This window comes from Narcine bancroftii, chromosome 7, assembly GCF_036971445.1.
Source record: "Narcine bancroftii isolate sNarBan1 chromosome 7, sNarBan1.hap1, whole genome shotgun sequence".
Taxonomy (NCBI): domain Eukaryota; kingdom Metazoa; phylum Chordata; class Chondrichthyes; order Torpediniformes; family Narcinidae; genus Narcine; species Narcine bancroftii.
Window position 1 is genome coordinate 212,335,452 of NC_091475.1, and position 13,083 is coordinate 212,348,534.

Here is a 13,083-nt window from a genome sequence, read left to right on the forward strand (position 1 = left end):
CATAATGACATTGAAGCTGATGGCATTATGATCACTGGACCCGAAGTGCTCGCCAACACTAACCTCCGTCACTTGACCCATCCCATTTGCCAACAGTAGATCTAACAGTAGATCTTGGCGCCTCACAGTTTGGCGGGCAGCAACCTCCTTTGAAGAAGACCACAGAGCCCACCTCACTGGCAAAAGGCAAAGGAGGGAAAACCCAACACCCAACCCCAACCATCCAATTTTCCCCTGCAGCCGCTGCAACCGTGTCTGGCTGTCCCGCATCGGACTTGTCAGCCACAAACGAGCCTGCAGCTGACGTGGACATTTACCCCCTCCATAAATCTTCGTCCGTGAAGCCAAGCCAAAGAAATAAAGGATACTGTTTGACCATCTGAGTTTCTCCAGCATCGTGTTTTTACTTCCACTGCGGCGTCTACAGATTTTCGAGTTTTACACAATTCCAGAGATAAGGAGATTCCGGATAGCGATGAGGAGGAACTGCTTTTCCCAAACTCCATGGAATTCTCTGTCCAAGGAAGCTGTAGAGGCTTCCTCATTAAATATATGTAAGAAACAAGTGGATATATTTTTTGCCTAGTTGTAGAGTTAAGGATTATGGGGAACAGGCAGCTAGGTGGAGTTGAGTCCATGGCCAGACCAGCTGATTTAATAGCAGAGCAGATGTCTGCTCTTATTTCTTGTGTCCTTAAGAAAGAAAGGTGCATTGATTGTGTGAAGGTTACATCAGGGTGAAAATTGGCAGCATAAGTAATGAAATAGTCCAGTACAGCTATCAATGTAGCAGAAAAAGCCCCTTTTTATCTGAATAGGATTATACAGCACAGAAACACGCCCCTCAGCCCAACTCTTCATTGCTGACTGAGATACCTTCCTGGACTAGTCTGCATTGGCCCTTATCCCTTGAAACCATTCCTATCTAAATACCTTTTAAAGATTGTAATTGTAATTTTACACCTATGCCCTCATTTTAGACTGCACTGAAAACATTGTGTTGCCGAGAAAACCTTAGTGTCCCCCCGTCACAGAAATTGCCTTTGATCCTGTCATCTCTTTGAAACTTTAAAACACAAGTGTTATCCCCACTTCTCCAGTTCTGATGAAGGGTCATTGATTTGATTGTTAATGCACAGTCTCTCACCACAATACTGCTTCACCTATTGAGCATCACCAAGTCTGCATTGTTTTAGACTTGCATCATAGAACAGAAGAATACCACTTCTGTGCTGTAAGTGGTTATATATGGGTATTATATATGGTTAATCAGTGTTATGTACTGGAGATAAAGTACTGGAGTAAGTTCTTTAGTCGACAATGTCTGCACTGAACATATCCAAATTAAACTAAAGCTCTTCTGCCTGAACATGGAGCATACCCATCTGTTCTTTGCACATTCATGTGTCTGTCTAAAGCCACTAAAACGCTAGTATCATATCTGCTTTCATCATTATCCCTGACAGCCTGTTCTAGGCATTAGCACCTTGTGGAAAAGAAATGTTGCCCCATACATTTCCTTTAAATTCTCCCCCATACCCACCTTGAACTGTAGCCTATGACATTTTACCTTAGGAGTGAGGACAGAGGCTCTGACTGTCCACTGTATCAATGCCTCTCATAATTTTATAAATATCTGTCAGGTCTCCCTTCGACCTCTGATGCGCTAGAGAGAAGAAGCACAAAAAAGTATTAATTTTCAAAGGGAAATGAAAGTTATAGAATAGAAATCATCAAATCCTCGCTTACATATTTTAATTAACAATCTTATTGCAGAAGAGGAAAAGACGATGCGCCTCAGATACTTGAAACAAAATCCATTGAGGAGAGATTCCAGTTTATCTGCAACTTTTTAGAATGTAAGTACTGCAGAGATTGCTTGATCAAAGATGTTCTATCATAATTTGCAGTTATTTTAATCTTGGATGAGCACCTTTTCTTTGCTCTAGTAAGCTGGGACTACTCAGCAGGTCAAGTAGTGTCGTGCGGGAGAAAAACTGAATGGGCTCAATAGGCATTGTATTACCTGACGAGAATGATATGGTGGAAACAGGTTACGCAATGTTTTTAGAGCCACTTAGATGAATTGGGGAATTGAGAGACTAAACATGTTACTGGAAGTCTCAAACACTAGAGATTGGTGAAAGCACCTAACTGATCAGGAGATATCCTAAAAAGATCACCCAGTCTGTTTTGTTTCTCTGATGTAGAGGAGGCCTTAGACATAGGAGAAGAAATAAGCTATTCAGCCCATCAAGTTATCACCAGATTGAAAGAAATGTGAGGGAATTGCTGCTTTTCCTGAAAGGACAGTTTGGGCCTCATTATTGGGAGGGGCAAGGTCCAAGAGCAGATGTTGCTTGGAAGGGAAAGGTTTCGTGGAAATGGAAGATAAATGAGAGTTATGAAGAGGGAAACAGGGAAAGGGGAGAGCAAATATATCTTCCACTGGAATCTCATTAATATGATGAAAATTATGATGGCTATTGATCAGCGTAAGGGCTGTTGGGCTGGATGATGTTCTCCATGTTTTATTTTGAAGAAGAAAGCAAATGGTGAGCCCAGAAATGCAGGCAACGGGGTTGAGAGCCCCGTCAACAAAGTTCGTGGGGAAGGTAAAGTTAAAGAACAGCGAAGATGGGTGTGGAAAGTTTCATGTGAAAACACATTGATATGCTGGAGGAACTCAGCCGGTCTTTTCAGCATCATAGGAGACAAAGATCTTTCGCCGACATTTCAGGCCCAAGCCCTTCTTCAAGAAAAATCAGAAAAGCAGAAGCGGGATATATCGGAAAGTCTCAGAATTCAAACAATGGGGGAGGAATCCAGACCAACAAAAGGTGTTCATTGGATGTGATGAGGGACTGGTAGCATTTATCATATCTGTGTGAAAGGAGACAGGGATGGAAAGACAACGGAGGAAGAAGGGGATGGTGGGGGGGGGTTGGGGGGTTGGTTTTAACAAAAGCCAGAGAAGTCGATATTAATGCCATCTAGTTGGAGTGTGCCACCAGTGTGGTGATGAAGTGTTCCACCAATTTACAGGTGGTATCAGTCTGGCAGTATATGTTGGCAAGTGAATAGAATGGAGAATTGAAATGGGTTGCCAATGGGAGATCCACTCTATTGCGGTGGACAGAGCTGAGGTCCTCAATAAAGCAATCTCCCAGTCTGCGTCTCATCTCTCCGATGTAGAGGAGACTACAACAGGAGCACCAGATGCAGTAGATGACCCCTGCAGATTCACAAGTGAAATGTTGCTTCACTTGGAAAGACTGTTTGGGGCCCCGAATGGTGCTGAGGGAGGAGGTGTGGGTGCAAGTGGAGCATCTCCTGCGGTCACGGGTAGGTAGGTCCCAAGGGGACGATTGGTAGGGTGGGAGGAGTGGACAAGGGAGTCACGGAGGGAGCGGACCCTGCGGAAGGCGGAGAGAGGAATATGTTTCTAGTGGTGGGATCATGTAGTAAGTGGCGGAAATGGTACAGGAGAATGCGTTGGATGCAGAGGCTGATAGGGTGGTAGGTGATGACAAGAGGAATCCTGTCCTTGTTGAGCATGGGGGCAGAGGGGACCAGCGCAGGTGTGTGGGTGAGGGCCGAGTTGATGATAGTAGAGGGAAAGCCACATTGTTTGATGAAGGAGGTCATCTCTGATGATCTGGCATGGAAGACCTCATCCTGGGTGCAGATGCGACAGAGGTGGAAGAGTTGAGAGAATGGAATGGAATTCTTTCAAGGGACAGGGTGGGAAGAGGTATAGTAGAGGTAGCTGTGGGAATTGGTGGGTTCGTAGAAGATGTCTGTTGAGAGTTTGTCTCCTTAGATGGAGACAGAGAGATCGAGGAAAGGGAGAGTGTTGTAGAGATGGACTAAGTTCATTTGAAGTCGGGGTGGAAGTTGGACAGGATTCCTCGTCCTCACCTACCCATTTCAATTTTCCATCCCATTCACTTGCCAACATGTCTTCTACTGCCAGACTGAGACCATTGGAACAACATCTCATCTTTCGACTGGGCACCCTCCAACCGGATGGCATTAATATTGACTGATCTGGCATTCGTTTAAGTCTCCCCCCCCCCCCCCCCACCTACTTCTTCTCCCATCGTCTCTCCATTCCTTGTCTTCTTTCACACAGACATGATAAATTTTACCTAGTCCCTTATCACATCCAATTAACACCTTTTCTTGGTCTGGATTCTAACCCCAATTTTGAGACTTTCTGGTGTATCCTGCTTCGACCTTTTCTGATTTTCCCTTGAGGAAATCATAACCAGGGTCAATCTTATCATGACTGTTTCATTTTTAATCTTTTTTTTACTGTTGAAAATATGCATCCTGTTATTTAACAGCAGGACAAAAGACTATTTTATGTAAGTGTTGTTTTGAGTTGCACACATCATGACTTGAACTGGCTAATAATCCTATGCTTATAGGTTCGGAAGTTCGGGAGAGTCAACCAGGTAAGGGACCCTCTGCCAAGATAGTTGAAGAAAATGTCTTTGAAATGTGTTGGTTTTGGGAGCTGAGGCTCCACTGTAACTGGGGGTAGCATCATTCATTTTGTTAGACTTTCTTCTCGCAGAGAGGATCTTTGGAGTGGTCGGAGTGTGTAACAAGCTGCCAGCTGAAGTGGTGAATGCGGGATTGCGTTTGACATTTAGGAAAAATTTGGACAGATGCATGGATGGGAGGAGTATGGAAGGCTGGGGGATGGGTGCAGGTCAATGGGATGAGGCAGAAGAATAGTTTGGGATGAACTAGATTGACCAAAGGGCCTGTTTCTGTGCTGTATTGTTCTTTGGTCTGGATATCTGAGAGAAAGACAAAATGTTGAAAATTAGCGGAAGTTCTAATGTCGGGGTCAATGACCTGAGATATTATTTCATTGCTGACTTGCTTGCTGCGTGTTGGCAGCTTTCTTTTTTTTTTGTTTTGGATTTCTAGCTCTGTAGTTTGTGTAATTTCCCAGAGCTGGAGGTCGGCCCACCTGATGTTTTCAGAGAATTGAATGAATAAGATTCTGCAGTTCTCGAGACTGAAACTTTGATTAGGACATGCTTGGGAAACTCTGCAGTTCTGATCACCCACAATGGAAAGGCTGTAGATCGAGTGGTCAAGGTGGCATATAGTATGCTTCCCTTCACTGGACGAGGCTTTGAATAGAAGGTAAGGAAGTTATGTTTCAGCCTTATAAAACTTTGGTTAGGTTGCCCTTGGTCGCCTCATTACAGGAAGAATGTGGTTTACCAGGATGTGGCCTGGATTATAGGCTATGAACGGCGGGGAGAAGTTGGACAAACTCGGGTGGTTTTCTCTGGAGCATCAGATGGAAACAGGATGGACCTGATCGAAGTTTATAAATTTGAGGATAGACAGTCAAAATATTTCTCATAGGGTAAGAATGTAATATACTAAAGGATGTGCATTGAAGGGGAAGGGAGAATGTTGGAAGAGTTTAAAGGAGATCTGTGGGGCAACTTTTTTTTAAGAGTAAGTGCCTGGAACAGGCTGATAGAAGCAGATATAATCGTATTGTTTAAGAGGCTTCTAGATAGAAGCAAGAATATGAAGGGAATGTGGGAATATCTAAATAAGTATAGTCTTGTCAGGGATAGTCAACATAGCTTTGTGTTCTGGCACACTGATCTCTACCTCGCTGAGGCCAGATGACAACACACAGACACCTCTTCCTATCTACCTACCCTTCCCACAGGACCCCACCAAGCGACATCAAGCCACTGTCTCCAACCCCATCACCTCTGGTCACCTCCCTCCCACAACTACCACCTCATTTTTTTCCCATCCCCGCACTGCTCGTTTCTATCTTCTACCCAAGATAAACAAACCTAACATACGGGTAGACCTGGGGTCCCCAAACTTTTTAGACCATTGACCCTTTCATTAAATCGTTGATTTTTCACAGACCCCAAGGCATGGAATCCTTGGTGGGGTGGCGATGGTGTTGGACATTGGTGGGGTGTGGTGGCAGCATTGAACACATACTCCGCTCCATCAGTCCTTTGCTCTTTATTAAGAGGCTGAAGCCAAATACAACATGGTGTCCATCAAGGTCAGCTCTCGTGAGAGGTTGGACACCCCTGCCATAGGTGCTATTTTCCATAGACACGCCCCTGTTTTCAACTACTAACGTTCACTTAATTCCCCCCCTCCCCCCTGCTCTTGATCAAACCCCGGCATTCTTCAACCACTTTGGAGACCCCTGGGATATAGACCCATTGTTTCTGCTTGCTTGGGTCCCACCGAACTAGTTTTACCTTACCATGACTCTTATCTTTTCTCCTCTGGTCCATTCCCTCCCCACCTACATCCATGATACCTCACATGCCCTCCATCTCTTTAGTGACTTCAGAATTTCCTGAACTGGGCTGCCTCATCTTCAAGATGGATATCCAATCCCCCACACAGAAGGTCATCAAGCACTTCACTTTTTTCTGGACCAGAAATCCGACCAGTCACCCTCGACTACCATCCTTTTTCGCCTGGCAGAACGTCCTCACTTTAAACAACTTCTCCTTTAACTCGTCTCACTTGCTCCAAATCAAAGAGTAGCCATTGGTACCCACATGTGTCCTGCTGTTTGTGGGCTTTGTGGAACAATCCATGCTGCAAACCTACACAGGCAAGAGCCCTCAACTCTTCCTCTGGTATATCAATTTCTACATCGGGGCTGCCTCATGCACCCACAATGAACTTGTCAACTTCATTCACTTCACAGCCACCTTTCACCCTGATCTCAAATCACCTTGTCCATCTCCAACAACACTGCCCTTCTGGATCTCTCTGTCTCCATCTAGGAAGATGCTGTGCACTGACATATAGTACAAGCTCACTAACTACCTAGACTACACTTCCTCCCATCCTTTCCCTGAAAGAATTCAATCCCCTTCTCTCAATCCCTCCATCTCCGCTGCATCTGTTCCCAAGATGAGGTCATCCAGTGCAGCTCTTCCAAAATGTCTGCCATTTTCCACAAATGTAGCTTTCCCTCCAGCACCATCAACTCAGCCCTCACCCATTCATCTGCCCTGGCCCCCCTTCCCCAGACGCATCAAACAGATTCCCCCTTATCCTTACCTACCACCCCACCAGCCTCCACATCCAACACATTATCCTCTGGAATCTCCGACTCTTACAACAGAAACCCACTACCAGACACATCTTCTCCTCTCTGCCTCCCTGGTGCACTCTTCCCTCCCCACCAATCTCCACCCAGGCCCTTCCCCTGTGGCCACAGGAGGTGCAACACTTGCTTCCACACCTCCCCCCTCACCACGGTCCTGGGCCCAAACAGGCCTTTCAAGTGAAGCAACATTTCACTTGTGTATTTGCAGGACTGATTTACTGCATCCGGTGTTCCTTTTGTGCCTTCTCTACATCGGAGGGATGGCGCAGATTGGGAGATTGCTTCTGAGGACCTTCACTCCATCCGCACCAGTGACAGAGACCTCCCAGTAGTCAACCATTTCAGTTCTGTGTAACACTCCCATTCTTATATGTCTGTCCGTGGCCTTATGTACTATCCCGCCAAGACCACCTGCAAATTGGATGAACAACACCTGATTTTCTGTCTGGGCACTCTCCAACCAGATAGCATTAACATCGACTTTTCCAGTTTCTGCTAACCTGCTCTCTTCCTCCTCCTCTCCCCTCTTCTAGTTCTCCTCCCTCACTTCACCTAGCCATGCCTCCTCCCTTTGATGGCTGCTGTCTCCTCCCTCCCTTTTCCCCCATCCCAACTGTACTCTTTTCCTCGGACACCTGCTAACATTTTACCATACCTTGATGAAGGGCTCAAGCCTGAAATATCAGTTATGTATTTTTACCATTACTATATAAAGGGCACTGACCTGCTGAGTTTCTCTAGTATTGTGTTTTGGCTTTGTGAAGAGTAGGTCATGAATCATGAACCTAATTGAGTTTTTTGAGGAAGTAATAAAAGAAATTGATGAAGGCAGGGTGGTAGATGTGTTCATGAATTTTAGTAAGGCTTTTGACAAGATCCTCCATGGTAAACTCAATAAGAAAGTCACAAAGCATGGGATCCATGGAACCTTGGCCGTGTGAATTAAAAATTGGCTTGTCTGCAGAAATAAAAAAGTAAAAACACAAAGCTGGAGAAACTCAGCAGGTCAAACAGTGTACTATATATATCAAAGATAAAAATACATGGGGCAGTGGGACAGGGGAGGAGTGGGAGAGAGGGAAGAGCACTGTCCCAAATAGGTGAATAAGGTAAGGAAGGCACAGAAAGCAGAGTTTGGAGAAGATGGAATATATTTTGTCTGGAGGTCAGTGACTAGTGGAGTTCTGCAGGGATCTGTTCTGGGACTCCTACTCTGTGATTTTTATAAATGACCTGGACAAAGAAGAAGAGAGATGGGTCAGTAAGTTTGCAAATGACATGAAGGTCGGAGGTATTGGGGAGGAGTCATGTGATGGAGTAGTGGCCGGTCAGGGAATTCCAGCCCTCTCCCGAAAAGTTAAACAAAACACACAAAGCACAAAGGTACAAGCTTAAAATTTATAATAAAGTAAAAATAAAGGTGAGAAGAAAATGGCAGCGAAGAGAGAAAAGTCGAAAACAACAGGAAGAAAAGAGGAAGAAAGAATGTCGGAAGAAGAAGGTGAAGGCCTTACCTGTCCGAAGAGGCCCGCCACGGAGAGAGAAGCCCGCTCCCACAGGTCAGTGGAGGTCCCAGGCTCGGGACTACAAAAATGGCTCGCAGAGCCAAGTAAAAGCGCGATGCGCATGAAAAAACCCACTGACGGGAGGGGGGAACAGCTGCGGAGTCGATCTCCACACCTGAGAGAGACACCTGCAGCACAGCAGCAGGTGCAGAACACAGACAATAAGGACAACAAGAAAGAAGAGGGTGAAAAGAAAACAAGGAAACAACAGATGGTCAATCCAGAGGAAGAAGAAGAAGAAGAACAGAAAGAAGTGGAAGAAGAAGAGAAAGGCAAGACAATGGATGTAGCTTTTCTTAAAGAATATATGGAATCAGTGAAAGAATGGCAATTACAAGAATTTAATGAGATAAAAAGAAGAATTAAGAGTGCAGAAGAAAAAATGAATAAAATAGAAATGGTCATGTCAGAGATAGGAAAAAGAGTGGATAATGTGGAAGAACGAGAAATAATTGTAGAAATGGAAGTAGAGGAATTAAAAGAGAAATTAGAAGAATCTAATAAAAAAGTTAAAGAGGAACATGAGCTGTTAGCTCAGAAGATAGATATAATAGAAAACTATAATAGAAGAAATAATATAAAGATAGTGGGCCTTAAGGAAGATGAAGAAGGCAAGAATATGAGAGAATTTATAAAAGATTGGATCCCCAGGGTCCTAGGAAGACCAGAATTACAGGAAGAAATGGAAATAGAGAGGGCACATAGAACATTAGCCCCGAAACCACAACCGCAGCAAAAACCAAGATCCATTTTAGTAAAATTCTTAAGATATACAACAAGAGAAAATATATTGGAGAAAGCAATGAAGAAAGTAAGAGAAGACAAAAAGCCACTGGAATATAAAGGTCAAAAAATTTTTTTCTATCCAGACATAAGTTTTGAACTCCTGAAGAAGAGGAAGGAGTTCAATACAGCAAAAACGATCTTATGGAAAAAAGGATATAAATTTATGTTAAAGTACCCAGCGGTACTTAAAATAGTTATTCCAGGGCAACAAAACAGACTATTCTCGGATCCAGAGGAAGCAAGAAAATTTGCAGAACAACTTCAAAACAGGCAGAGAGATGAAGACATGTAATGAGAGTAAAAATGACCACAATCTATATGTATGTGTGTAAAGGGGTATTTGTGTGTATATATATATATAGTGTACATACATGAATGTATCCGTATTTAGAGGAAAATATATAGAGTATAGACAAGTATTAATAAGGGAGGGAAAGGGAATAGAAGGAATAAGGAGGGAATTAAAAGAGTGACCTTTGTTACATATGAAAATTGAAATCTTTTCTGGGGGGGCTGGGTGGGGAGGAGTTACGGTCACTGCGAAATCAGTTGACGTTTGCGAGTGAATTCGCAAATCCAAATGGAGAGGGGAGATGTGGTTGCCCGACAAGGGATAAAGGGCAACTCAGGAGGGGGAGGGGAGAATGGGGTTAAAGAAGTTTTAAATAGGAGAATAAGGAAAATGTTTGATGTTTTAGAAATGTTGTCTTATAAAGTGTTCAAAACAAGAAAGCAGAAATGGATAAGAAGGAAAGGTGATGATGGAGAAACGGAAAGGGAAGATAAACAAAGTATGAAATGGCTACGCGGAACTATGACTTTAAATACTAACGGAATACATAACCAAATCAAAAGGAAGAAACTGCTAAATTTACTGAAAAAAGAAAAAATTGATACAGCATTTGTGCAAGAAACACATTTAACTGAATTGGAGCACAAGAAATTAAAGAGAGATTGGGTAGGACATGTAACAGCAGCGTCGTATAATTCAAAAGCAAGAGGAGTAGCTATATTAATTAGTAAAAATGTGCCAATTAAAATAGAAGAGGAAATAATAGATCCAGCAGGGAGATATGTAATGATAAAATGTCAGATATATTCAGAGTTTTGGAATCTACTCAATGTATATTCACCTAACGAAGAAGATCAAAAGTTTATGCAAGATATTTTTTGAAGATAGCAGATACGCAAGGGAACATATTAATAGGAGGGGATTTCAACCTGAATTTGGATTCAAATATGGACAAAACTGGGAAAAAAATTAACAGAAAGAACAAAGTAACTAAATTTATAATTAAATCGATGGAAGAAATGCAACTTTTGGATATATGGAGGAAACAACACCCAAATGAAAAGGAATATTCATATTACTCGGGTAGACATAAAACATACTCAAGAATAGACCTATTTTTGTTATCAGCTCATATGCAAGATAGAGTAAGAAAAACAGAATATAAAGCTAGAATATTATCGGACCATACACCCTTGATATTGACAATAGAGTTAGATCACATCCCTCCAAGAATGTATAGATGGAGATTAAACCCCATGTTACTTAAAAGGCAGGATTTTAGAGAATTCATTGAAAGACAAATTAAAATATATTTTGAAATAAATACGGAATCAGTGAAAGATAAGTTTATACTATGGGATGCAATGAAAGCGTTCATTAGAGGGCAAATAATAAGTTATGTAACCAAGATGAAGAAGGACTATAATCAGGAAACAGAGCAGTTGGAAAGGGAAATAGTAAATATAGAAAAAGAATTAGCAATGAAGGAAGATACAACTAAAAGAAGAGAATTGGCAGATAAAAAAATAAAATATGAAACACTGCAAACATTTAAGGTGGAGAAGAACATAATGAAGACAAAACAGAAATATTATGAACTAGGGGAAAAAACGCATAAAATTCTAGCATGGCAGCTTAAGACAGAACAAGCTAAGAAAATGGTATTGGCATCAAGGAAAAAAGACAAACAAATTACATATAATCCAACGGAGATCAAGGAAAACTTTAGAGAATTCTATGAACAATTATACCAAACTGAAAACGAAGGGAAAGAAGGGATAATAGATGAATTTTTAACTAAAATTGAACTACCAAAATTACAAATAGAGGAAGAAAATAAATTAACAGAACCATTTGAAATAGTAGAAATACAAGAGATAATAAAAAAATTACCAAATAATAAAACACCAGGAGAGGATGGATTCCCAAAAGAATTCTATAAACATTTAAAGATTTATTAATTCCTCCCCTCCTGGAAGTAATCAACCAGATTGATAAAACACAAAGCTTACCAGATTCATGTAAAACAGCAATAATTACAGTAATACTAAAGCAAGGGAAAGATCCGCTCGCACCAGCGTCATATAGACCAACATCATTACTTAACACAGATTATAAGATAATAGCTAAACTATTAGCAAACAGATTAGCAGAGTATGTACCGAAAATGGTAAATCTAGACCAAACTGGATTTATTAAAAAAAGACGCACAACAGACAATATTTGTAAATTTATTAACTTAATTCATGCAGTAGAAGGGAGTAAAGCGCCAACAGTAGCAGTTGCTTTAGACACAGAGAAGGCCTTTGACAGAGTAGAATGGAATTATTTATTCAAAGTATTGCAAAAATTCAGTTTACCAGAGAAGTATATTAATTGGATTAAAGCATTATATAAGGGACCATTGGCGAAAGTGACAGTAAATGGACATGTATCAAAACAATTTAACTTAAGCAGGTCAACACGACAGGGATGCCCACTATCACCTTTATTGTTTGCGTTAGCTATAGAACCACTAGCAGAATTGATAAGAACAGAAAATAATATAAAAGGAATAAAAATAAAAGACAAGGAATATAAAATCAGTTTATTTGCGGATGATGTTATAGTATACTTAACAGAACCAGAACCTTCAATAAAAGAATTATATAGGAAATTGAAGGAATATGGAGAAGTGTCGGGTTACAAGATTAACGTAAATAAAAGTGAAGCAATGCCAATGAATAATGTGGATTTCTCAAAAATTAAGAAGGAATCACCATTCAGATGGCAAATGCAAGCAATAAGATACCTAGGTATACAAATAAATAAAAATCTCGGCCATCTATATAAACTCAATTATTATCCACTAATGAAAAAATTACAGGACGATTTAGAGCATTGGAAAGATTTACCATTAACACTAATAGGAAGGATAAACTGTATTAAAATGAACATTTTCCCAAGGATATTATACCTATTTCAGGCATTGCCAATACACTTGACAGAGAAATTCTTCAAGGAGTTAAAGAAAATAATAAGGAAATTTTTATGGAAAGGGGGGAAACCGAGGATAGCACTAGATAAATTAACAGAATGGTATAAACAAGGAAGCTTACAACTGCCAAACTTTAAAAATTATTATAGAGCCGCACAATTAAGATACCTATCAGATTTTTATCAAACAAGGGAAAAGCCAGATTGGACTAGATTAGAACTAGATAAAATAGGGGAAAAGATACCTGAACACATATTATATAAATGGGATGAAAAATTGGTACAACGTAGGAGTTCTCCAGTATTACATCATCTACTCA

At 41.3% G+C, this 13,083-nt stretch overlaps 1 protein-coding gene across 6 annotated transcripts in view; it reads left to right on the forward strand.

The window, feature by feature from the left end:
• LOC138739676 (nuclear mitotic apparatus protein 1-like) overlaps positions 1-13,083 on the forward strand; it is a 173,207-nt gene that overhangs the window by 70,431 nt on the left and 89,693 nt on the right. For all 6 annotated transcript variants that reach the window (XM_069892221.1, XM_069892217.1, XM_069892218.1 and 3 more), the window contains exons 4-5: positions 1,777-1,859; positions 4,434-4,460. In XM_069892221.1, the coding sequence (XP_069748322.1) occupies positions 1,777-1,859; positions 4,434-4,460 (110 nt within the window). The remainder of the gene's footprint in view (positions 1-1,776; positions 1,860-4,433; positions 4,461-13,083) is intronic.